General features: G+C 50.8%; 1 protein-coding gene across 1 annotated transcript; it reads right to left on the bottom strand.

Annotated features, from left to right (window-relative positions):
* Positions 1–1,331: 1,331 nt before the first annotated feature.
* Positions 1,332–23,773, bottom strand: SETTUDRAFT_179280 (uncharacterized protein; the record flags this gene model as incomplete). Its single annotated transcript, XM_008029003.1, has 9 exons — positions 1,332–7,338; positions 7,392–10,620; positions 10,673–11,592; positions 11,642–13,072; positions 13,189–14,120; positions 14,214–20,765; positions 20,839–22,310; positions 22,365–23,185; positions 23,296–23,773. The coding sequence occupies 9 exons, from the start codon at positions 23,771–23,773 to the stop codon at positions 1,571–1,573; spliced, it is 21,603 nt and encodes a 7,200-aa protein (XP_008027194.1). The 3' UTR covers positions 1,332–1,570.
* Between the last annotated feature and the right edge of the window lie 1,511 nt (positions 23,774–25,284).

The raw sequence follows: 25,284 nt of genomic DNA, 5'->3' as shown, positions 1-25,284 counted from the left end.
TCAGAGAGAATAGGAGGTATTGTCAGTGAACCATTTAGCCCAGACTGTGGATACCAGATCACTTTTGATCATGTATTTTGCATAACATTGCTATGTATTTATATTAGACTTTGGCGAGTAGGCAGCTGATGGTTCCTAGGCGGTAGGCTCCTCTATAAGGTTATAGTGTAATGATTATGGTAGTTGCACTAGTAGAAATGTTTACTCTGTGAGCTCTGCCAAATCCCGATGCGATACTGAAATTGGATATCCACGTTTAGGATTTAAAATTGCTCCCTAGAATATACCAATTGTAGAGGCCTAGGCTGTGCCTCTCCTTAAGTAGTATCGAGCTGGAAGCAGACATTATAACTACGAAGAATTATCTCGTTTTCCCTGTTCTAGATCTTGGATAAAACAAAGGTAGATAAGCTTTATTTATAGCTCTCCAATCTCTTTCAGCTATACAAAATAGTTTACTTCTAATAATAAACGTATGAGATATTTAAATATCTACATTGAATTAAAAGGTTAGATAGCAATACAATAGCACAAGAGAAGATTAATAAATGTAGTAAAACATTGAATAATATACTAAGATATCTATAAATATGATAAAATATCAATATTAAGATGTAAAAAACAGACGAGCACATACTAAAGGTAGTATAGCGCTCGTATTCTCCACCTCCGTGACTATACAATGTCTGACTCAAACACCCCATGTGAATGCACTGTTAAACCACAGCCCACCCGCATTCTCACAGAGCCCTCATTCCAACAAAGGCATCTCTCGTATATCTATATCCCCTCTTCATCCCCCACATATTTCCCCGTACAACAAAGAACATAACAACCATCTTACTAGAACAGCACAGAACACAAAGACACAGATAAAGCCCAGCTTACCTTCTCGCACATATACACACACAGATACTCAGGCTTACACTAGGAAAGTACAGTAAAAGGTACAGGGGAAAGAACATGTCTTATTATAATGTCTACCCCAATCCTACAATGGATGTTGCAACATGCAGCGTCTGCAGCACGGAGACGTTTACGTGGCTGGCGGAGAGCTTCGGGTGCATGGTGTGCGGGAGCGAGGAGTTTGAGGAGATGGATGAAGATGAGGATGACGAAGAAGGACAGGGTACTATGGTAGGTGCGGAGTCTGGGCGGGATACGGATAGCGAGGCGGGGAGTGAGCAGGTGAGTTCTGAGAGTGAAGGGGATGACGAAGGGGCAAAGGGACGTTGAAGATGTCAAGAGGTTTGGTGAAGGGTAAGTGATTACCAATAGGTCCTAGCTTATTTGCGAATCTCGCTATCGAGTGTTGTAGTACGATAGGTTATGATTGAAGAAATATTTCAACTATGAGATTGGAGTGCCTAGCTGGAGAGACGATAGTGAAGTAAAATGAATGAAAACCATGCATCTCCCGTTATTTATTCCCAAATAAGACAATTTGTAACGCCAGACAAAGGGAAAGAGTGGAAACGAGTGTGACAAGACAGCCTTGTGACGCCGCCAGTTTGGTAAAATCCCAAGTGAACAAAACCTCTCAAACCATTTCAACATTGCATCATGCTCATCACGGTGCCTTCATTTCCTTTGAACTGTCCTTCCTCTTGAACCCAATCTTCTTTGCAAACATGCCCAATGCACTGCTGCCTCTCTTCTCCTTGGGCTTCTCCTCAACTTTCGATCTCATCCGTTCACCCCAGGGGTTCTGCGACTCAATCGCAATCTGCTTCTTTCGCTCTGCCGCGAGAATGTAAATTTGATCGAAGAAGACGGACTTGTCGAGAAGGTCTTCGACTCGGACTTTGAGTCCATCTTGATCAAGGATGGAGGCGACTTGCGCTAGGCCCATGATGTCGCCGCCAAGCTGGAAGAAGTCTGAGTTGAGTTCGATGGGTGCTGGCAGGCCATTCTCGTCATGCAGGATCTGCTCCCACGCTGCGCGCAGTGTCTCGGCAACAGAGTTGGTTTCGTCGCGAGAAAGACCAGTGTCTGATGGTAGACCCATAGGCTGCTTCTCGGCAGATTTCTTGCGCACCCTCTCAGGGTTGATGGTTGATGGCTTTTGGGAGCTGAGCTCGGAAGGCGATGGCAAAAGATCGCGCGGGTCTTGAGAGAATGCGATGATGTTGGCGCAAAGCATGTCGAAAACGTTTTGTGCGAAATCGGCAGTGATCGTACTGTTCGGGGCATACGTCAAGCGAACTTCCATCTCATTGTTAGGTCGTGAGATGGTATGTATGGATAGATCTGCAAAGTCTTCTTGAGAACCCAGAGCGCTGACAGTGTACTCGATGCCACCTAGTTGCATAACCTGATGAGTAGCTTGGGCATTCTGGTCGTGTTGCAAGATGCTCGAGAAGTTGGTCCAGTCAGGCCACTCCGTGCAGTGACGAGTAATCTCGCGGAATCCGAGAGCTTCAAACGGCATATTCAAGATCTGCTGCTCTTGAATGTTGCGAAGCAGGTCAAGCACTGTCCAATCTGGTCGGTAGACGACGCGAACAGGCACCATGTTCAAGCAGGGTCCGACAATGTTTTCGATATTGGCAACACTGCCATTGCGACCAGAGATGACATGACCAAAAACAACATCAGCCTTGCTAGCGATACGAGCGAGAGTGGATGCCCAGGCTGCCTTGGCAACGGTGGCGCTAGTGATGTCGAAGCGCTTCAGCGAGGGCGCCGTAACCTTTCCCTCTAGTGTGATGGAGCGGCCAGCTGCGCGTTGATAGCTTGGACCGAAGTGATTGACAATCTCGGTCATCTTGGAGCCACGCAGGACTTCTCTCCAGTGTTCGTGGGCTCCAGTCACCGTTTTGGCAGTCTCTCGAACAAAGTTGCCAAAGCTTGGGGCAGAAGAGACTGGAAGACCGTTGTAGCCATCCTGGAGCGCAGTGAGGATCTTTGACATGCAAACGCCATCGTACTGAGCATGCGAAAGTCGCATAAAGATACGATGGTTGCCCGTTTGCTTCTGCTTTGCAACAACAAATTGGATGAAGGCCTCGCCAATCCGTGGACCCATCTCGCGATCTCTTTGTTGCAAGCCTCTCGTGAAAGTGTCGAGATCATCATCGGTCTGCTCATACATGAACTCGGGTTGGAGCTTCCGCAAAACGACCTGCAGGAAGCGATCGCCATAGGGGACAAACACAGTGCGCAAGATGTCGAAGGCCTGCACTGTGCGGTAAGCAGCTCGCTTTAGTTTGCGGAGGTCGAGTGGTCCTTGCCCGTCCATGTAGAAGTAGTTGAGCATCCATTTCGATTCCATGATGGAGCCCGTGATGGCGAGGGCTTGGAAATCCGTCACAGGGAAAACATCAGAGATGCCGCCCTTGAAAACGTGCACTTTCGAGATAACACTGTCAACATTTGGATCGCCGAGAAGTGACACCGACTTGTGGTTGGAGCTCTCGACACCCTCATGAACAGTCTGAGGCGGCACTGTCACCTTGTATGAGACTTTTCGTGGCGTCGATGGCCGTTCTTGGATGCTTGAGAAGCCTTGCCATTTGTTGAACACTGTGTCGTTCTTCGTAACTTCAGGTTCAGCCGGAGCCGACGGATCCTCAGGAGCTATGCTTTTCTGATCGATCCTGAATTCGGAAGCAATGGAGTTGATGTCGCTCCAGATGGATGCAGCTCTTCCACGTGATCCGGTGTGTCGGTGCTTCGATGGTTCTCCAACATCTCCGTCAGCCACTGACTCGCCGCCAGCCCGTGACATGACTTCGTCGATGACTTCACCAGCGACGCGTACCACCCGAGCCATGTCCGCGAATGTTGGGTTCCTGAATACATCAGCAACGGTCATTGACAATCCCTCTTCTCTTGCAGCGCCAACTAGACGCATAGCGATGATGCTATCACCTCCCAGCTGGAAGAAGCTGTGATCTTCCTCGATCGTGTCTTCAACCATCTCTAGCAGTTCACTCCACAAGCTGAGAAGCTTCTTCTCCACAAAGTCCGGAGCAACTTTGGCTGAATTGTCAGTGGCAAAGGTGCCAATGTGAGCGACCATATCGGCAGCCGTTTGAATACGGCTTTCCGATGTGCTAACAATGCTCATGCGGCGAGAGACGACAGATTCTGGTCGGGTAGAACCCATTGGTATACTAGGAATATCAACGCTGTTGCCAGCACGGTGCGACATAGATGCTTTCCTGCTCAGCATATCCGTCATCTGACTAGTCATTTGATTGATCGTAGTGGACGTTGTCTCCGCAGGAAGTTTATTCTGAGTTATGATTTGACTGACAATCTGAGGAACCATCTCGCTGACAATTGATCGAATGAGGTTGCTCCAATCGGGCGCCTCAGCTGATGAAGGCACCGTTGGGTTGAGATCTGGAAAGTTGATTCGAGGCGTAGCAGGCGGAGAGATTGACTTGGTAGAAATGCTTGACCCAGATCGAAGAATGGACGGCCGTAGCATTGGAGGCGTGGGACGACCTTGGACCTTGGACTTTCCATTTAAGACAGCATCCAACTCTCCAATCGTCTGGTTGGCGTTGGATAAAGCTTGAATCAAGATTGTCGACATAAGAGCCGAGACGTTCTTCACCTCCACGTCTGTGACTGCATCACTCCAGTAAGTGAATCGCACGCCCTCATCATTCCTTGTAGCGTCAATATTGACTGTGATGGCGAATTCACTTGGATCATGGCCATCCAACTGCTCAAACTCGATACCCGAAGTCGACCCTGTCTCTTCATCGAGGCCGGAACGTTTCTGAATCGAGACAGCAGTATTGAAGAGAGACTTTCCAGATAATCCTAAGTCGTGTTGGAATTGAGCGAGAGAGCAATGTTGGTGTTCAGTCGATTCAATGAAGTCTAACTGTACTCTTTCAATGACGTGTAGCAGTTGAGAGGACGAGCTCATCTTGACACGCGAAACCAGCATGTTGAGAAATGCACCGACAGCGCTCTCGACATTTTGAATAGGTACGTCTCTGCCAGACGTAAGATAACCATAGCAAATGTCGGATGACTTGGTGTAAGAGCGCAGTACCAGCGCCCAAGCTGTTAGGAAAATGTTGGCGAATGTGACGTTGTGGCTCTCTGCGAGATCGTGAAGCTCGCTAAAGCGAGTGAACCGCATATCGAATGACTTGAGCTGTCGTTTTTGACCGGTACCCCGAGCCGTGGTTGGGAAATAGCATGGGCCAACGCCACGAAGTTTGGCTTTCCAGTACGTGATAGCCTCATCGCTAGGAAGTTCACGAAGGTACTTGATGTAGTCGCTGTAAAGTGGTCCTTCACCTGAAAGACGCCCTTCGTATGCTTCCTGAAGATCATTTTCAATGACTGCGAGCGAGCCTCCGTCAATTATGGCGTGGTTAACAATGATCTTGACAACAACTCGTCCTGAGCTAGTCTGAATGACAGCAGCTTGATGTGGAAGAGCAGGTTTCTTCTTGCCGTTGAGAGAGCTGTGCTTGATTGACTTCAGCATCGCAGTCAACTCAGCGTCACTGCATGAGCATATAACGACACCAGAGTCTGGATCCTTGAGCACAACCTGATCGAACACGCCGCCCTTGCAAACACTGTCCACGAAAACGGTGCGCAAAGCTGGATGGCGAGCAACGACCTGCCTCCATCCAGCGACGATTTTCTTGGGGTCGACTGCGCCTCGCCTGGCCTTGACTTCAAAGATCATCGTGGACCAGGATGATCCGGGTGACTTGATTTGACCTAGTATCATTCCCTCTTGGATTGGCGAACAGGGATACATGTCCTCGACAAGATCAAATGACGGAATACCGGCTTTCGGAAGAGTCTTAAGTACGCGATCAAGGCGACTGTATGACTCCAGAGGCAGAAGAGGAAAGTCTGCCATTGTTGGCTGCGGCTTTTCCGTCTTAGCTAGCTCAGTCGCGATTTCTTCCAGAGTACGCTGGCATTCGGCCATCCATCTGCGAATCCCTTTCTGGTTCTTCGAATGGCGGTTGTACATGAAGCTGAACTGGATCTCCTCGTCAGAAATGAGCGCGGAAATCTCGAATAGCGCCATGCGAGTGGTTTTTACGCCAACATCCGAAGTCTCGTCTCCGTCATCGCCCTCAAACTGCGTAGGCTGTAGCAAAGACTTTCCAGCGCTAGATCGCCCTTGATGGCCGAGGTAATTGAACAGGACTTCCATTGGCGCATGGTTCGCAAAGTGCTGCTTCCCATGTTCTGTTATGAAGCGGTGTGCGAAGTAAGGTCTTCCGTTGTCTGGGATCTTTGCACGTGTATCCTTGACTTGTCGGAGAGTGTGAAGAACTTCATCTTCATCCTCACCAATCGGGATAGTCACTGGATACATCGTTGTAAACCAGCCTACTGTCCGAGAAAGGTCGATGTTGCTTGTATCCCAAACCTGACGACCGTGAGACTCATTAAAGATGGTTGGAACCTTGCGGTTGATGAAGACACGGGAAAAGGAATGAACAATTGCCGTGAGGAAGATGTCGACGAGGTCAGTTTTGAAAACATGATGATTTTGAAGAGCCATAGCAGTGACACCTCTGGAGACACTGAAGTCGTCTCTTTCAACGTCGCCGTAGATGTTGGGTCGAGTGTCCATACCCCAGAAAGCGAGATTTGCTGGTTCCACAACAAGTGGCTGCTTTCGCACAGACAGCTGTTGAACTGTGTCCAATGCGTTTGCCTGTTGTCTCTCACACCAGGCCTGGAAAGACAGTCCTTTATGTGGCTTCGTGGCCGGGTTTCCAGATGCGAGAAGGTCCTCGAGATCTTGTGTAATCATGCCCCAGCTGACGAGATCGATGACAAGATGGTGGGCCGCCATGAAAAGTATCTGCTCGCCTTGAATGTCAAATAGGTTAACGGCAAAGACTGGGCCTGTTCGGATATCGAGGCTCTTTTGAGTGTCCGACACGACAGAGATAGCAGATGACGCAGTCGATACGCGATGAACCTCAAAGTTGTATGAATTCGCAACCGGCCCAACGAGCTGTTGCCACTCTCCCGAAGCGTTCTTGAAGAATCGAGCACGCAGCATTGCATGGCATGCAGCAATTTCGTCAAGAGCATGCTTCAAAGCGGCTGGCTCAATGTGCCTAGAGAGACGCAACGTGGATGACTGATTGAAGTGCGTATTTTGCTCATTGCCGGCAGTTTCGAAGTAGAATCGCTGAACAGGCGACAAATTGAAGGGCTTGTCCAGTTGTTCTTCATCGTGGTGCAGGGTAGCTGTGAATTTCACACTCTCGGCAAGATGCGCGAGCGACTTGGCTCGGAGGACCTGGTTCAGTGTGATTTGAATACCCTCAGCTCTGCATTTAGCGATCAACTTCATCGCCGTTATTGAATCACCTCCCAATGCTAGGAACAATTAGTAAGCTGAAGTAGAAAAATTTAGAAACCGGAGTACTTACACAACCACGACCGATTTGGTTTAACGTCTTCTATCGAGACGTCCAATGTCTTGGCCCAGATCCGACGAAGGACAGTAACGGCATCGCTATTGATTTCACCTACATCCGCAGCGAGTTCTGCTTGCACAATCTTCTGATACATGGCATCTTCTAGATTCTCCAGCCATGAGCTCACTTGCTTTTTGTCAAATTTGGCTGATGCCAGGGAGGGAATGCGAGGAACAGCTATCCAGATGATAGGCACCATGTACGGGGGAACTAGCTCCACCAGCCTTTCCTTTGCGTGGTTAATCAATGACAGGGTATCTGTATCGAAAAGTGGCGTGTTCCACTCAGATTTCGCATGCGCCATAGTACTACCGGAGAAGCTTATGACAGCCGTGAGTTTCTTAGCACAAGGGCCGGCCTTGGGTAGCTGTACAACAACTTGAGAAATGGTGCCATCGGCCTGGAGATTGGATTCGACCTCGCCAAGCTCCATACGTTGCCCAGCGAGTTTGATCTGGTTGTCTCTTCGTCCGATGTAGAGAATCGACCCATCGGGCGCATAGTGAACAAGGTCTCCGGTGCGATAGATACGGGTTCTAGCAACACTAGAGAATTCTTTGAGAAATGTAGGATTTTCGATGAAAGTCTCTGCAGTCTTCTCAGGGTCGTTCATGTACTCCCGTGCCAGATGTGCTCCTTCCAGGCACAGCTCGGCTGTCCCTCCAACTGGGGCAAGCTGATCGGGATTGTTGGGGTTTGTCAGCCATGCGCGTCCGGTCTTGAGGGCACGCCCGATGTTAGAGACGTCGCGCTGAACAGAAACCTGATCGTTCGTGACAGCGAAGATGGTGCCCTCGGTTGGACCATAGCCATTTTGCAGTTTAACCCTAGATGCCCATTTGTTGATGACTTCAGCAGTCATTGCATCGCCTCCAACAGTCAATGTTTTGAGAGTAGGTACGAAATCGGGGCCTTCAAGTACGTTGGCCACTGCTGGAGTCAAGAAAGCCCAGTCGGCCCTCAGTGAGGTGATTGTTGACGCCAGATCCGTGGTGCGTTGCTGATCGGACGGCATACAGACTGTGGCTCCAATGAGTAGCGTAGAGAGAATCTCAGCAACAGAGACATCGAAAACCAGTGCACAGAATTGGAAAACTCGGGAAGACGGTGTGATGTGGAGTGCCTCGCAGATGGCAGCTGAGCTGGAAGTCACATTCCTGTGCTCTATGACCACTCCCTTTGGTACGCCTGTACTACCAGAGGTAAAGATAACATAGCAAGTATTATTGCTCTTGGCATATTGCGGAAGTGGAAGTGGGCAGGCAGGTAGAAGTCTTAGTGAAGTCTCAGCAATACCAAAGACGTGCTTCACCATGCCTTCAAATCGGGATGTGTACGACGGTGAGCAAAGCAGGATGGACGGCTTGCAAGCATGGATGATCTGCTGATGTCGTGAGACTGGATGCTCTGGAGACAGAGGCACATAGCCAGCACCAGATAGGAGGACACCCATGATGGCGACGGCAGTCCAACGGTCCTTATCTAGGCAGATTGGAATGAGATCCTCGGGACCAGCACCAAGTTTGACAAGTTCTTTACCCAACTTGGATGCATACGTGCTGAGTTCAGCATACGTAAGCTCGCCGTCGTGTGCTGCAATTGCCGTCGCGTCAGGTTGAGATGCAGCTTTCCTCAGGAAAAGCGTGGGTACAGTATCTTCAATCAGTGCAGGTTCGTTGGAATTCCATCTTCCAATAAGCTGCTTGTCTTGCTCACTGAAAACGGTGATTTGGTTGACGCGAGCCACCGTCTGGAGTTGGTGTAACACAGACTCAAACTGGTAGGCGAGACGCTGAACATTCCAAGAGGAGATAATGTCCGCATCAAAGTGGAATAGGATCTCTGTGGTCGATGCACCTAGCTTACATTCAATCACAAGAGGGTATGTGAAGAAGTTGCTTTGGTTGCCGTTGTCGTACACGGACCACACTGAGTCGTTCAGTGCTTCGTTTTCTGTTTGAACAACGAGGAGATTCTGGAAGTCGCATGCGGCTGCCACTTCTCCACCTATCGCCTTGATGGCAGAGATGCCGTAGTGTTGATGTGGTATCCGTTCAGTCACTCTGGAGGCGATTGCTTGAAGAAAGTCACGCACGGTGGCGCCACTATCGACCCTCACTCGTGTTGGAACGGTCGTCAAAACTGGGCCACAAGCATCCATGATGCCACTTACTGCGACGTCTCTCCCTGCAAGTGTCTCTCCAAAGACAACATCGCTGCTGTTCGTATAGGCTGCAAGAACTAGAGCCCAGGCTGCGCGAACAACGTTGCTTGGCGTAATGTCAACGTGTTTATGAGGCGCGAGCTTTACATGGTGCTGAAGTGTCTGTCCGTTCAGTGTGCTCTTCGTGTTGACGTGTGATGCTCGAGGAAATTGGTACGCATCAGACCCGGTCAGAGTCTCCTTCCAATATCCCTTTGAAATACTGTGGTCCCTATTTGACAGGTATTTTACGAATCGAGCGTAAGGGGTCTGCAGCATCGTCGATGCACCCTTCATGTAGATTTGCTGTACACGTTGTAGCATCAGGTAGATACTCCAGCCGTCGTAAAGAGCATGATGCAATGTCCAGACAAGGTACCTCTGCTTGGGCTTGACGCTGACAAGTGTGTAGGCTGCAAGGCGGTCACCAAGGTGCGATGGAATCTGGAACACCTCGGCCTGAGCTTCCTGAAGCGACTGGGCCTCGTGCCATTCAATCCGGTCTTCTTTGAGCACCACCTGCATGAAATCCCCAGATGGCAACTGAATGATGCGCGTGCGAAGGATGTCGATTTCACCAACAGCCTTTTCCCATGCCGCCTTGAACTTATTTATGTCCACAGAATGAGGAAGTGCTAAGACATGCTGCGCAACGTATGCTCCAGGCTGCTTGATGGAGAGCGTGATGAGCGCATCTTGGAGCGGACTTGTCGGATACGCATCTTGTACATGCACTTCAGCCAGATGGCATTGTTGCGCAGCCTGAGCTAGTACATCCGATTTTTTAACAGGCTCTCGAAGCAGCTCAAATGGTTCTATGGCCTTTTCTTCTTGACCAGCAGAACCAGTACGTTTGGCAATCTTGGCCAGGTTGGCGAGCTTGGGAGACTTGAAAATGTCGACGAATGATAGCTCCAGCTGCTCGGTTTGCAGCATTGCAATAAGGCGTATAGATGATATTGAATCACCACCAAGACGCTGTACTGGGTTAGCAACTTCGAATACTAGTCAGAACAGGGTTCAAACTTACGATGAAGCTGTCATCAATACCAACTGAAGAAGCAGGGAGATTGAGCACTGTACAGACAGCTCTGAGAATCTTCTTTTCTACATCCGTGGTGGGCTGTTTCTTGTTTGCCATGCTGCTCAGTCGGTACATGGCCAATGCGTCACGGGTGAGATCTTGCACTGATCCTCGCAAGCGATTGCGGTCCAGTTTTCCAGCTGACGTCCATGGCATCTTCTTGACTGGTACAAAGATGGAGGGTATCATGTATGTGGGCAATGATCCGGCGAGGCCATTTTCCGCGTTCTTGCATATGTCGCGCAGCTCGTCGTCCAGTGGAAGAAGCAGCTCTTCAGAGGCTGCATCAGCCGATGCAGGCGGTTCAGAGTCTTCTTCATCAGCCGTAGAAGGTTGAGCTATGGCGAAGAACACTGCCAAAGCCTTTGCTGTGCTCCGGTTTGATGGTGCAATCAGCTCCACGGCTGACTGAACGTTCTCTGGGAGGTTCTGAGCAACATGATACTCGATTTCGCCCAGCTCAACTCGCTGTCCATTGAGCTTGATTTGTGTATCCTTGCGTCCAACATAGCTCACGGAACCATCGCTGTTGTAGCGGACCAAGTCACCTGTCTTGTACATACGGACAGCTTCGAATGTGCCGACTCGCGCAGCGATAGTTGATACCCATGCAGGATCAGTGATGAAGGCTTTTCTAGTCTTTTCTTCCTCGTTCAGATATCCGCGGGCCACGGTAGGCCCTTCGATCACTAGTTCACCCACTGTGCCGACGGGCATGAGCTTGTCGTGATTTCTTGGGTGAACAATCCACAACCGACATCCACTTCCGGTACCGATAGTGCCGGGTTCGGACGCAATCAATTTGTGATCCAATGTGGACTTGTAGGCAGTGGCGGCTACGACTGAACACTCAGTCGGCCCATATGCTATTTCATGTTAGTATTTCGATTACAACGCAAAATGTGAAATCCTTACCATTGATGAAACATGTACTGGCACCCCATTTCTTGAGAATATGTCCTGGGAGCGCCTCTCCTCCAGACACCAAAGTCTTCAAGCAAGGAACGCGATCTGGCTCAACAGTACCTAGAACAGAGGGAGTGAGGAGCGACCAATTGGCTTTCAGTTTACGAATCGCGCCAGCCAGATTGTTCATTCTGTCATCCTCTGACGGTACACAGACTGTAGCACCCACTGTCAATGCAGAGAGGATCTCAATACAACTAGCATCAAACGTGTACGAAGCAAACTGGAAGGTTCGCGACGTGGCATTGATGTTCATGCGACGCGTAAAGGCAGCTGCACTGGTGCAGAAGGCCCGGTGAGAAATGATGGTTCCCTTTGGCTTTCCAGTGGTACCAGATGTGAACAAGCAGTATGCCGCATTGTCTGGGGTTGATGCAGCAAGTGACTCGCTAGATGCTGGCAGAGCTAGTTTCTTTATTGATCGCTGATCAACAATCATCGGAGTCTTAGCCACTTCCGCCGCTTTGGGTTGGTATTGACGGGAGCACAGGACAATTTCTGCACCAACGTCGCCTATCAGTTCGCGGAGACGTGATTGTGGATGCTTTGGATCGAGAGGCACGTATGCTCCGCCTGCTTTCATGATCGCGATCATACTGATGATAGCCCACGAAGATTTCTCAAACAGAATAGGAACGAATGTCTCGGTCTTGATGCCAATCGACTGGAGATGAGCGGCCAGCTGGTCGGTGATCCGGTCAAACTCTTGGTAGGTGAATGAGCCATCCCATCCCTCGACTGCTTTAGTCATGCGTGGCCTTGTGAGAGCTTGATCGTGGATGACTCTGTGTACGCAGCGGTTGATGGGGGGCGGAAGTTCCGAGTTCCATCCCAAGATCTGACGGAGGCTGCCATCCGTGGACGCGTCTACGTTTCCGACAGTGAGCTCGCTAGCAGAATTTCCCACGATGACCTGCAGGATCTTTTCATATGTATCGGCCATGTTTTGAGCTTGAGTAGGAATAATCTTGTCTTTGGAATAGCCAAAGTCCACAATGATGCTGTCGTCTGTGACATCCGCATTGACGGTGACGATGTACTCGCCAGCGTCGTCGGCTTCCATATCGTCGTACACAAGAGCCATCTGGTCAGGATCGCGAGACAAACTCCGGCGTTGGAAAGTAAAAGCGGTGTTGAATAGAGCAGGGAGTTGCAGCTCATGCTGAACATCGGCGAGAGAGCAGTTCTGATGAGACAATGCATCCGTAGAGCTTGCTTGAAGGGACTGCAGGAGTTCGGCAATGGTAGTAGTATCTGAGAACACCAAACGAGCGCAAAGCATCGTAATGAAGCACCCCACAGCGGACTCAATGTTGTTCACAGGTATGTCGCGACCTGATGCTACCAAACCAAACGACACATCAGAAGCGCCGACGTAGCCTATAAGAGACTTGAGTTAGCGAGGAGAAAATACATCATATTTTGCCAGTCGGACGAACCGAAAAGGCCAACACCAAGAACCAGCACGAGAGAGAGTATAGAATGGAGATGCTTACAGTGTAGAGTCAAAGCCCAGACGAGTTGAAGGACATTGGAAAGAGTAACACCATTTTGCCTACAGAAGGCATGGACTGGATCAACCTGACGCAGCTCCACAACGACTGAAGCTGGCTTACGGTCGAGAGGTTTACCATCATTCAAGGTCGGGAAGAAGCATGGCTCAATTCCCGCAAGGTAGTTCTTCCAGTAAGCGATGTCGGCATCCCTAGGGGTCGAGAGGACATATTCGATGTAATCGGAATAGAGAGGGCCAGTATCAGCTCTCGACAGCTTTTTCGCATAGGCACGAGCAAGATCGACCAGCATGTTGGACACCGAAGTGCCGTCGTTGATTACGTGGCTAATCTCGAGCTTCATCCAAACTTTTCCAGCCTTAGTTTGAGCAATGGTCATCCTGTGCGGTGGGGCAGCCTCGCGGCAGTCGATGGGAGCTTGCTCGTGTAGCACACTCGCAACCCGTTGATCGTCGCAACCAGCGAGGAACTGCACTTTCCCAGCCTTCTCCTTGATAACAATCTGATCTTTGGAGCCATTTCTAGCAAGACTATCAATGAAAATAGTACGCAGGGCTTGGTGACGATGGACAACCACCTGCCATGCCTCAGCAAGCCCGCGAGGGTCCACAGGGCTGTTGTCCGTCGATTTCACCTGGCAAATCGTCTGATATGTGTAGAGATCTGGGTTCTTGGATTGTGTGAAAAGTAGACCTTGCTGCATCGGGGATGTCGGGTAGATATCCTCGACATCCGGGAGAGTTACGTCCGTAGGAAGAGCTTTTGTGATCCGGTCAATCCCATTGTAAATCAGTGGCAGACCGCGAATATTCTTGAGGCTTTGTTCTTGCCGAACTTGCAACAGTTCATCGATAGCATCAACAAGAGTCTGGCGACATTGGCTAACCCATGAGCTTATCTCTTCTTGTCGGTTCCTATCAAACAAACATCAGTCAGCATGCTGAACATAAAAAAGCCAGCGGAATTTTTCATGTGTGAAGAAAAATTGAGAAGGGGAAATGGCTTACATGTTACGGTTCCATTCAAACGCGATCTTGATAGCTCCCTTGGAGACGGAAGCAGTCACATCGAACAGGGCAAGACGAGGGGTCTGATCTCCGATCTCCAGTGAATTCAACTCAGTCAAGGCATTGAATATCCCGCTCTTGCGATCTTGATGTTGCAGCTTTCCGACATAGTTGAACAAGACCTCGGCGGGCCAGTGGCTTGCAAACCGAATCTTGCCCTCGTCAGTCAGATTTCTGTAGGCAAAGTACGGTCGTCCCTTGTCCGAAGTTCGGAGCCTGAAGTCCCTGACCCATTGAATCGTGCTAACAATATCAGTCTTCTCGTCCAAAGGTACTGGCAGAAAGATGGGCGTTGCGGTCGAGAACCAGCCAATTGTACGTGACAGATCCTGGCGAGAATTGAACGTTTCTCTACCATGACCTTCATTGTGTATTGAGATTGTAGACCTGTCAGGGAACGTGCTCCGGAAAGACTCAAAGAGCGCCGCAACAAGTATGTCTACAATTTCGGTCTCCAAAGCATCTTGAGCCCCAAGAAGGAGCAGTGTATCCCGGGTCGACAGTTGTACCTCCTCACCAATTGAGTCACCGTTGAGGTTTGGTCGTCCTTCCATGCCCCAGTAGTCAAATCTGGCTGGTGGAACATCGACAGCAGGGAATATACTTCCAACATTTTCTTGTTTCACCTGAAGGAATTGTTGCTGCAACCAAGTATGGTAAGGCAAGCTCTGAGGCGGAGGCTGAATCCCATTCAACAGTCCCTGGAGATCTTCAAGAAGAATACCCCATGAGACAATATCAATGACCAGGTGGTGAGCGACCAGCGTCAGTACCTGAGAAAAATTATCCTCAGCTTCAAAAAGATCGATCGCGAATGTAGGCCCATTCGTAATGTCCAAGCTGGCCTGGCTCTCGTCAAATGCAGCCTGCAAGGCAGAATCGCCCAATCTTTGCACCCGGTGATGTCGTAACCTGAACGAGTTATCGACGCTTTGTTCGATTCGCTGCTTCCAGATACCGATCTCATTCCTAGTGAACCGTCCGCGAAGCATAGGATGAATCTTGACCAGAGCTACTAGAGCAGTTCGAAGCTCCTTCTCATCAACATGCCGGGAAAGTTTCAAGGTTTCGGCCTGGTTGAAATGGTTGTAGGAATCGCCCACAGTTTCAAAAAACACCTTCTGGATGGGTGAGAGACCAAACGGCAAAGAGTATTCTGCAACCTCGGGTAGAGGTTCGGCAACTTGAGAAAGATCAACCATAGAGGCCAATGCAGTGATGGACTTTGCACAGATGATATCTTTGACGCTGATGGGCATGCCTTGTGCCCGACATTGCGACGAGACCTGCATAGCCGCAATTGAGTCTCCACCGAGATGTAAGAATGACTGATTGAGCCGGATGTCGCTGGTCGGAAGGTTCAGTGTTTTCGCAAAGATCTCTTGGAGTTTGCACTCTACAGAGCTTCCACTGTTGACTTCTGCATCGTCCACACCCATGGTTGAGATCATTCGGTATGTTGCTTGATCAATTTCCTCTAGCCACTGCAATGCACGTCTTCGGTCTAGTTTCCCTGAAGGCATCAAAGGAAAGCGATCGATAGCCACCCACAATGACGGTATCATGTATGCCGGCAAGCGTTCGCAAAGGCTGTCCCTGATGTTGGCGACGCTAAGCGATGCGGTTTCTTGGGGCAAAATCTGCAGTGGGTTTGGACCACTCGACAGACCAGCTAGAACGTTTTGCAGTGTGATGATTGCGACTAGTCGTTTGGCACAAGGTCCCTTTGTAGGGACCGAGGCAAAGGCGCTCTGTACCATGTGGTCATCCAGGAGCTTATGCTCGACTTCAGAAAGTTCCAAGCGCTGACCCCGAACCTTAGCCTGGAAGTCCTTACGGCCGAGATACAGCATGGTACCATCTTCATTGTACTTCACCAAGTCTCCGGTCTTGTAAACCCGTATGGGTGCAGGATCCTGACTGTACAGTAGACCTGCAGGCCACTTCACATCCTTAAGGAATGCCTCCGCTGTTTTCTCTGGGTTATTGAGATATCCAGCACCAACGGCCCCTCCTTCCAGTAACAGCTCGCCGACGGCTCCGACAGGTGCAAGAGAATGGTGGTTGTTTCTCGAAACAACCCAACCTCTAGCGGTGATGACCTTGCCCAGGTTGTTTGGTCTTGTGTGGGGTGTCATGATGTTGCATGTCGCAACACATGCACACTCAGTTGGCCCATAACCGTTTCCGAGTGTGACCTTATCAGCCCAAGTGGTAAGATCTTGCTGAGACATGGCCTCACCAACCAAAAATAGGGTTTCCAGGTGCGGTACTTGCGATGGGGTCATTGTGCGGACGACTGATGGTGTCAAGGCAGCCCAGTTCACATTGAACTTGTTGATGGCGCCTACGAGGTCGTTCGTTCGAGAAGCTTGATCTGGGACACACACAGTGCCACCGTTCATGAGCGTAGTGAAGATCTCGATTAAGCATGCATCAAACGTGTAAGAAGCAAACTGAAGTATCCTCGATGCTTCTGATATCTTCCAGCCTGGGGCGAACGCCGTTGAACTTGTGACCCAATGGACGTGGTTTACAACGGCTCCTTTTGGCTTGCCAGTCGATCCGGAGGTATAGAATGCGTAGGCGGGGTCATTGAAGTGAACTAAAGGCAGGGGCAACATGGGTTTCTTGTTGGAGATGGTCGTCTCTCTGTCTACAACCTGGGCTTTGCATGGGATCGACTCACAGAGCTCTTCATACTGCGGCGCACATAAGAGCAATTCCGCGCCTACATCGCCTATGATCTCGCGAAGTCGAAGAACTGGAGACTCAAAGTCCAGAGGTACAAAGGCTGCGCCTGCTTTGAGAACCGCAAGTATGGCAACAATAGTCCAGCCAGACTTGTCGAAGCAAATCGGTATGAACTGTTTCCGCTTGACACCCAAGGCTGTCAATCGATACGCAAGTGCAGTAGCTCGCTCATCGAGTTCTTTGTAAGTCATGACACCAGTATCCCAGGCATCAACTGCAGGTGCAGTGGGCCTCTGAGCAATCTGATCCTCCTCGATGACTTTATGAATACATCTAGAGATGATATCCACAGGCTGACTGTTCCATGTATGAAGTAAACCTTGGTCGGACGGATTCAGTAGCTCGACATTGTCAAGCTTCTTGTTGATGCTGCTGCTGGCATTGAGCTGACCCATGAGAAATTCGAATTGTTGGGCGATGCGCTCAACGAGCCATCTGTCTACGACGCGATCGTCAAACAAGGATTCCACGCTGATATCATGTGGGCCAACTTTGCAGTTGAAGATGAATGCATAGTTGATGAAATCCGTACCAACAGTGTTACTACTCTCCATATGCCAGAGTGAGCTGTTGGTGTCGTTTTCATCGGCAGCCTCAATACCGAGAAAGCTCTGGGCCTCGCAGGCAATGGCCGTCTCAGAGCTCAGTTTGCGGATGTGCTGTAGGCCCGCGAACTGGTACGGCAGCGATTGCGTTGACTGGCGCTGAGTCTCTTTCAGATATTCGTGAACAGTCAAGCTACGGTTGAGCCGCAATCGTACGGGTGCAGTCGTGATGGTAGGACCGATAATAGCCTCGATCCCTGGAACGGCAGCTTCCCGTCCACTATTGGTCTCCACCCATACTACATCGTCTGATCCAGAATATATGGCAAGGAGAAGGCCCCAGGCGGCGCGGATCATAGACGGGACCGTGACTTCCAGGTCCGCATTCCGCGTAAACTGTAAACGTCGGAGCAGCTGACCATTTGTCTGGACGTGGTGATCTGGAGATGGCAACTGAGGAAATTGAGTAGTCGTGATGTTGTCGAGTTGTGAGAGCCAGAAATTGTCAGATTCCCTTTGATCCAACGAACAGAGATACTTGACAAAGCGTGAGTAGGGTACAACAGGCGGGATGTCTTGTCCATCGTTGCGATAGTGCTTTTCTACTTTTTCGAACAGAGATTTCCAGCTCCAGCCGTCGTATATAGCGTGATGAACGGTCCAGACAAAGAATGATTGTGCGGTCGTTTCTCCTACAAGCGTAAAGGTGGTAAGAGGGGCACCATTCTTGGCGGGGAGTCTTCTGGTACTTTCATTGACATCCTGGATGTTAGAGAGAGAATGCCAAGGGAGCTCTTCCCGTATAACAACCTGAATGAAACCATACTGTTCAGAGTAGACGATACGTGTACGAAGGATGGCTTCAGTTGCCACTACAGCCTTCCAGGCCGCCTTGAAGCGAGATAGATCGATATCTGTTGGCAAGCTGTATACTGGCTGGATCACATAAGTTCCAGGGTCCTTGTTAGTCAGCATTATAAGACCCTCCTGAAGTTTGCTGCATGGATAGATGTCTTCAATGGAGTTCGAGGGAACACCACACTCAGACGCGGCCAGCTCAAGGATTTTCTGGCGATTGCCTGCTGCAAGCATCTCAAATGGGAGAACGTCGGTAATGATTTCTCGAACCTCTTCCGAAGAAGATACAATGGCCGTGGCGGCTAGGTCCATCAGTTTCGGATGTGAAAAGACATTGGCCACATTCAGCAAGACTCCATCCTTGCGAGCTGCGGTCACTAGTTTCATTGCGCTGATTGAATCACCGCCGAGCCGGAAAAAGGAGTCTTCAGCGCCAACAGCACCTGTTCCCCCATTCAGTTTCAGAACTGAAGCCCATAAACGCGCCAACGTGAGTTCGGCATGACCTTGGGGCGCACGGCCGCTTTTGCCTGCCAGGCGGAAGGATGCTAGCTGGGACTCGGAGACGGCCGCTGCGAGAGCCCGCAGCACCTTGCGGTCTAGCTTTCCTGAGGTCGTCATTGGCATGCGCGTGACTGGCATAAAAACAGAGGGAACGTAATAGACAGGGAGCGCATTGGCAAGCGCCATTTCAACCTCCTTAGCCACCACCCGAAGTGACTCTGTCATGTCGCTGATTGCTGCAACCTCGTCTCCATCCGAGAGGCACAAGAATGCTACTAGCGCCTTGCTGCCAATGCTGTCGTTAAAATTCACCAGTTCCACAGCCGACTTAGCACCGGCTGAAAGATTGAGCTTGAGATGGTGCTCAATCTCGCCTAGCTCAATGCGCTGCCCGTGCAGCTTGACCTGTGAGTCTTTCCTACCCAGATACATCATCTCGCCGTCCGACGTGTACTGGACCAGGTCTCCAGTGCAATAGAGCCGGCGCCCGGTCGGCCCTTTAGCGCAAGCCCATTCTGGGTCTATGATGAAGGCTGCCTGTGTCTTCTCGATGTCATTGAGATAGCCGCGGCTGAGAATCGGACCTTCGAGTAGCAACTCTCCTTTGCACCCAATTGGCATCAAGCGATTGCGGTTTTCTGGATCCACAATCCATGTGACGCAGCCGACAGCTTTGCCTATATTGGTGGCTTCACCACGACCATCACTGAAATCCTTGAAAGCCGAGTTTATTGACGCTTCGCTGGGCCCATACTGACCCATGAGCACAACATGCTGACTCCACAATTCAACCAATGCTTTGGTCAGTGGCTCCGCACCAAGACACATGCGTTTTACTGTGGGAACCTCTTCTGGGCGAAGCAATGCAGCTACCGTCGGCGTAAGGTCCATCATGTTGACATTAAGCCTAGCAATGGCACCAGGAAGATCGTTTACACGATCAGCCTCTGAGGGGATGCATACACAACCTCCTCTCTGTAGGGTAGTGAACATCTCCTCCAGTGAGTTGTCGAATGTGTAAGAAGCGAACTGAAGCATGCGTGAGTTCTGACCAAGCCCGATCTTTGAGCCATGAGCTTCCGCACTGGTAACGATAGCTGCGTGTTCCAGGACGACGCCCTTTGGTCGTCCGGTGCTCCCGCTGGTGAAGATCACGAACACCGGATTGTGAGGCTGGACACTCGTGCAGGCGGGACCATGAACTGCTGGGAGGCTCTGCAAAAACAAGTCGTCTACAACGATAACCTCATTTACAAGCCCTTCAAACTTTGCCGCGCGTGCCGCTGTTGTCATGGCTAGGCTTGCTCCAGCATCCTCAAGACGCGTTTGTAGCGCGGTTGCGGGATGCGTAGCGTCAAGAGGAACTGCAGCCCCGCCTGCCTTGAGAACAGCAAGCATAGCGACAACGGCGAACAAGCTTTTATCAAAGCACGTAGGGACGAATACCTCAGGCCCAACACCTAGCCGGACAAGGTGATGCGCCAACCGATCAGTCACACGGTCGAGCTCGGCATAGGTATATTCTCCGTCATGTGCGCATATTGCTGGGGCCTCTGGTTGCCTTACAGCCCAGTGAGCAAACACTTCGTGTACACACTCGTTGATAGTTGCTGGCATGATGTTCCAATCGCAGATTTGTTGGACATGCTGTGTGCTTAAATGGTCCAATGCGAACAATGGCCGCTTGGCATTGGAAAAGATGTTCTCGAGAGCTCGGAAAAAGGTGTTGGCAACGTTGGTCGCTTGGATAGCAGTGAGGTGGTCTGTCCAATAGTCGAGGTCAACTGCCGCGGTCTCTTCGCCGACTTCAATATTGATACTGACGGGATATCTGCGGATGATGTCAATAAGTCTCAGTCCCGGCCGTCTTGTTAAGGGTGGTTGCCGTGCTAGCTAGGACTTACTCGGTAGGATCATAAATAGGGCGAACTTGGTGCAAAATGACACCTGAACTATCAGCCGTATGCTCTTGAGGCAAGCGACGATAGGAGAGCGCAGTGTTGAACAGGTTTCCACCCGATAACTGGAGAGCGTGTTGCACATCAGCCAAAGCTGTGTGGCGATGGGGAAGCGCCTCCATGTAATCCCTCTGGACGTCCTGCAAAATATCGAGAAGACATCGTGAGGCATCTGACAAGTTGACCCGGCATACAAGGGTATTGATCAGTGGCCCAACGATACTCTCGACGCCTTCAATCTCTTCCGAATCTCGCGCAGATGTGAGATAGCCAAAGGAGACATCCTTGCTTCCGATATAACAACTGAGTGTGAGCGCCCATGCTGTGTGGAAGACGTTCGACAGTGTGATTCCGTTGGCGTTGCAGAAGTTCTGTAAGTCGGTCAAGCTGATGCTAGTCAAATCCATGCGAATGGTCACGAGATCTTTTTCCACAAGATGGCCCTGGCCGTCATCCAGTGCTGGGAAGGAAGAGATCTCGCTACCATGCAGGTAAGATTTCCAAAAATCAAGGCTGGCTTCTTCGGGTTGGCGGCCAAGCCATGAGATGTACGCGCTGAGCGGGGTACTGTCAAGCAAAAGCTGTCCCTCACATGCTGTCCGCAGTTCGCTGATCAGTAAGCTCATGGAATGTCCATCCATGATCGCGTGACTGATGTCTAGAGAGCAGAAGGTTCTTTGATCGGCTGTGGTGCAGATGGTGAAGCGGTGATTTGGACACCGCCCGTAATTATAAGGTATTGACCGTTGGTTTTCGATGGGCTTTACGGCATCCTGCTCATTGGTTGCCTCGAGGTAGACGATGTTGGCTTCGATTTGTTTGAGGACGATCTGGTTGTACAGACCCTTGACGCCCACATTCTCCATGAAGATGGTTCGCAACGCAGGGTGACGGTTCACAACTTGTTGCCAAGCCCCAGCCACGATCTGACAGGACATATGCGGCGTCGGTGTGACGACTTCATGAAGGGTGGCCGCAGCATAGAATCCCGAGTCTTTGGTCTGTGATAACAAGAGACCTTCTTGCATACTGGAGCAAGGGTATATATCCTCAATATCAGTATCCGGGATGCCCATTGTTGAAAGCCTATCAAGAATTGATTCGAAGCTTGCTTCGGTCAGGGGGAGTAGGGGAAAGTCGCTGAGAGTCGGCTTTGGATCCAGTGCATTGAGACCACGAATCATGTTTGAAATCGTTGCCTCACATTCGGAGATCCATCTCAGAATCTGCGCTTGATGGGACATGTCCCGATTGAAAGTAAACGCAACTTTAAGACGGCCTTTGAACACGAAGGCGGAGATCTCAAAAAGACCCCATCTGCAAGTACGGTGGCCAAAGTCAGAGGTACCGCCAGCCTTGCCAGTCTCACCGGCCATGGTACCTAGGGGTTGCAGAAGTGCATCTGCCCTCTCGAGTTGCTATCAAATCCATCAGTCAAATGTGAATGATCGATAGGATATAGATCAACGTACCTGGTATTGACCAAGATAGTTAAATAGGATTTCCATTGGCCAGTGCGATTTGAAATTTTCACGACCATCTTGTGTAAGACAGCGCCGAGCAAAATATGGCCGACCGTTTCCGGGAATCCGGCGTTTGAAATCCTTGGTCTTACGGACAGTGTCGGTAGGTTTATCGGATGGTGTTACAAGAATAGGTGATAGTGCGGTAAACCATCCTACTGTCCGCGTGATATCGATAGTGGAGTCCCACGGCTCGCGACCATGGCCTTCATTGAATATAGCAGGTATCGGGCGATCTGTGAAAACTTGAGACCAAGACTGAATTAATGATGCAAGTAAGACTTCAACCGGCTCTGTACTGTAGGCACTGTGACAGGTAGTGAGAAATGCCAAGCTGAGATCGTTGTCGAGTTCGAAGCTGGCATGGCTGGCATTGCCATAGGTGTTATCCTGATGCCGGATGCCCCAGTAAGAGAAGTCCAAGGGAGGAACCTGTACTTCGGGAAGAAGCTCACTGAGCTCTAGAGACTCGGCATGCTCTTGTTGCAGTTCCGCCCATTTCTGGAATGGAAGTGCAGGGGCAAGGAGCTGTCCGCCCTTCAAGATTTCTTCGAGCTCTTCCAACAGCAATCGCCACGTGACCAAGTCAACAACCAGATGGTGACCAGTGAGGAACGCAAATTGCTGGGTACCGTAGTCAAAAAAGTCTGCACCGAATAATGGACCTGCAGCATGATCAAGACATTGCTGCGTGTCCGCGATGGAGGCGTCAATTGTGGCTTGAGAGGTTACAGCTAAATGACGGAACCGATATGAGCCATCGATGTCATCTGCAAAACAGTCAGTCGTACACAAAGAGAGAGAGCGGGAAATCGAATGAGTGGAGGGCCCGGGGCAGGCAAGCAGTGTAACAGGAGCAGTGTGACGTGGGGTGTCATACTTGTGAGACGCTGTTGCCATCCTCGTTGGGCGGAATAAGAAAATCGCGCGCGTAGCATGGAGTGTCGCGTGACGAGCTGTTTGACTGCAGCATGAAATTCGTTTTGGCTGGTTTTGCGAGCTACTCGTAGATAGAAAGATTGGTTGAAGTGGCCATCTGTGTTTGGTCGTTGGAAGTAGAGCGATTGAATGGGCGAGAGGTCAAATTCTTCATCAAAGTATTCCTGGTGGTCGTAAGACGAGCTCTCGACGTCTTTGACCGCAGTTGCCAGCTGGGCGATGGACCGGCTTCGTAGAACCTCTTGAACGCCAAGGCTCATGCCGTCCTTTCGGCACTGACCAACGACTTGCATTGCGGAAATAGAGTCTCCGCCTAGAGAGAGGAAAGATTGGTCGAGAGGAACATGTGGCAGGTTAAGGACATGAGCCCAGATGGATTGGAGACATTGCTCCATGTGATTGTTCGCATTGGAAGCCATTGCTGGTAGGGAAGTGTGAACGCGCGATTGGGATGACTAGGCTGCACCCTGGTGAGGAGCGAAATGACCAATGTACCTCAGCCAGTCCAAAGTTGTGAGATAGTTCTGTGGGTTAGTGGTCTGTAACTATAATTGCTTACCGCAAAAGGCGTGGGGGGAGAGGGGGGAGTGTGCAAGGCACAAGAATGCTCACAATGGCGACAGCAGAGCCCAAGAAAACAATTAGTAGAGAGCAGAAGCATTCACGTCGAGATGTCAATGACGGAAAATATGCAATAGCCTGAGGTGTTCAGCCCAGTTCGGAAAGTTCTTTTGAACATTGCAATTCCCTCTTGCATGCATTGGAAAAGTAGTGTGACGCCCGCATGGCCTAGCACCTCCGAGGCGCCCCTACGCCAGGCTGCGCAGCTGGGAATCAAATGTCTGCTAGGTATTTTCGTCAATCCCAAGCCACTTGGACGCCCAAGGCAAGGTATGCGAGGCCAAACAACCGGCACTTGCAGGCATACAAGCAGGTGTCGTCGTCGAGCAGAGGAGACGCTAGCTGCAAAGACCAGCGTGTGGCCATAGACATGTATGGGAGGGGGAAGATCGGCGGCTTGAGCTGTCGCGAAGGGTGGTGGCAGCAGGCAGTGGCAGCCTATGAATGGTGTACTAAGAGGCCCTTTTCTTCTGGGAAAGCCAGATGCACCAAAAGGAGAGCGGCCCGAGTCCAAGTGTCTCAACACGGAAAAGCAACGCGCTGATGGATGGATAGATGGATGGATGGATGGTTGCGCGGCGGCACGAGGCGGCGGGCCATGTTGTCGGCGTCAAGGGCAGGCGCGATGCACGATGTTGCAACGGTGACGGTGAGGCTGCTACAAGCTAGAAAATTTGACTTCATCCATATTGTGGCGTGAGCATGGCGGACAGTGGACCCTCGTGTTGCGGTGGAGTAGAGAGGAGCGAAGACGAAGGCTGCGGCGCGTCAATGGCTGGCAGCTTTGGCCAAGCGCCAGGGGGGCGGAGGAGATGGGCGAAGACCAGGGCTAGCGGGTGCTTATGTAATGCACCAGGCAGCAGTGGCAGTGTGCGCGATACCAAGAATAGAGTAGCGTGGCCCGAAGTGATCTAGCCGCACCGCGCCCGGATCAACACGCCTCGGTCTGCCGGAGCGTGAGGGGAACAGCAGCAATGCGCCCCAATGCTTGCTTGTTCGCCTTCTTCTCCTTCTCCTCGGGTCTTGCGAGGGGGCCAGGGTGGCTGCATCTGCACATACTCACACCCACACTCACACGCACACGCACACGCACACGCACACGCACACTCGCCCTCGGAAGACATGGCGAGGAGCGGCTGCCCCTACGCCTGTTACGCGCCAGCAGCAGTCGTCATCGATCACCAGCCATGCACCCCCGACGCCTTCTCGTACCCCGCTCCAACCAGCTCCAACCACCGCCATCCTCCCGCTGCCCGTTCCGCCCGCCGAGTGCCCTCCCCGCCGTCTCCGCGTACGCCACTGCCACCTC

This window comes from Exserohilum turcica (genome assembly GCF_000359705.1).
Source record: "Exserohilum turcica Et28A unplaced genomic scaffold SETTUscaffold_3, whole genome shotgun sequence".
In the NCBI taxonomy this organism is placed as follows: domain Eukaryota; kingdom Fungi; phylum Ascomycota; class Dothideomycetes; order Pleosporales; family Pleosporaceae; genus Exserohilum; species Exserohilum turcicum.
The sequence above is the reverse complement of the archived record's forward strand: the minus strand, read 5'-3'. Positions and strand labels throughout refer to the sequence as shown.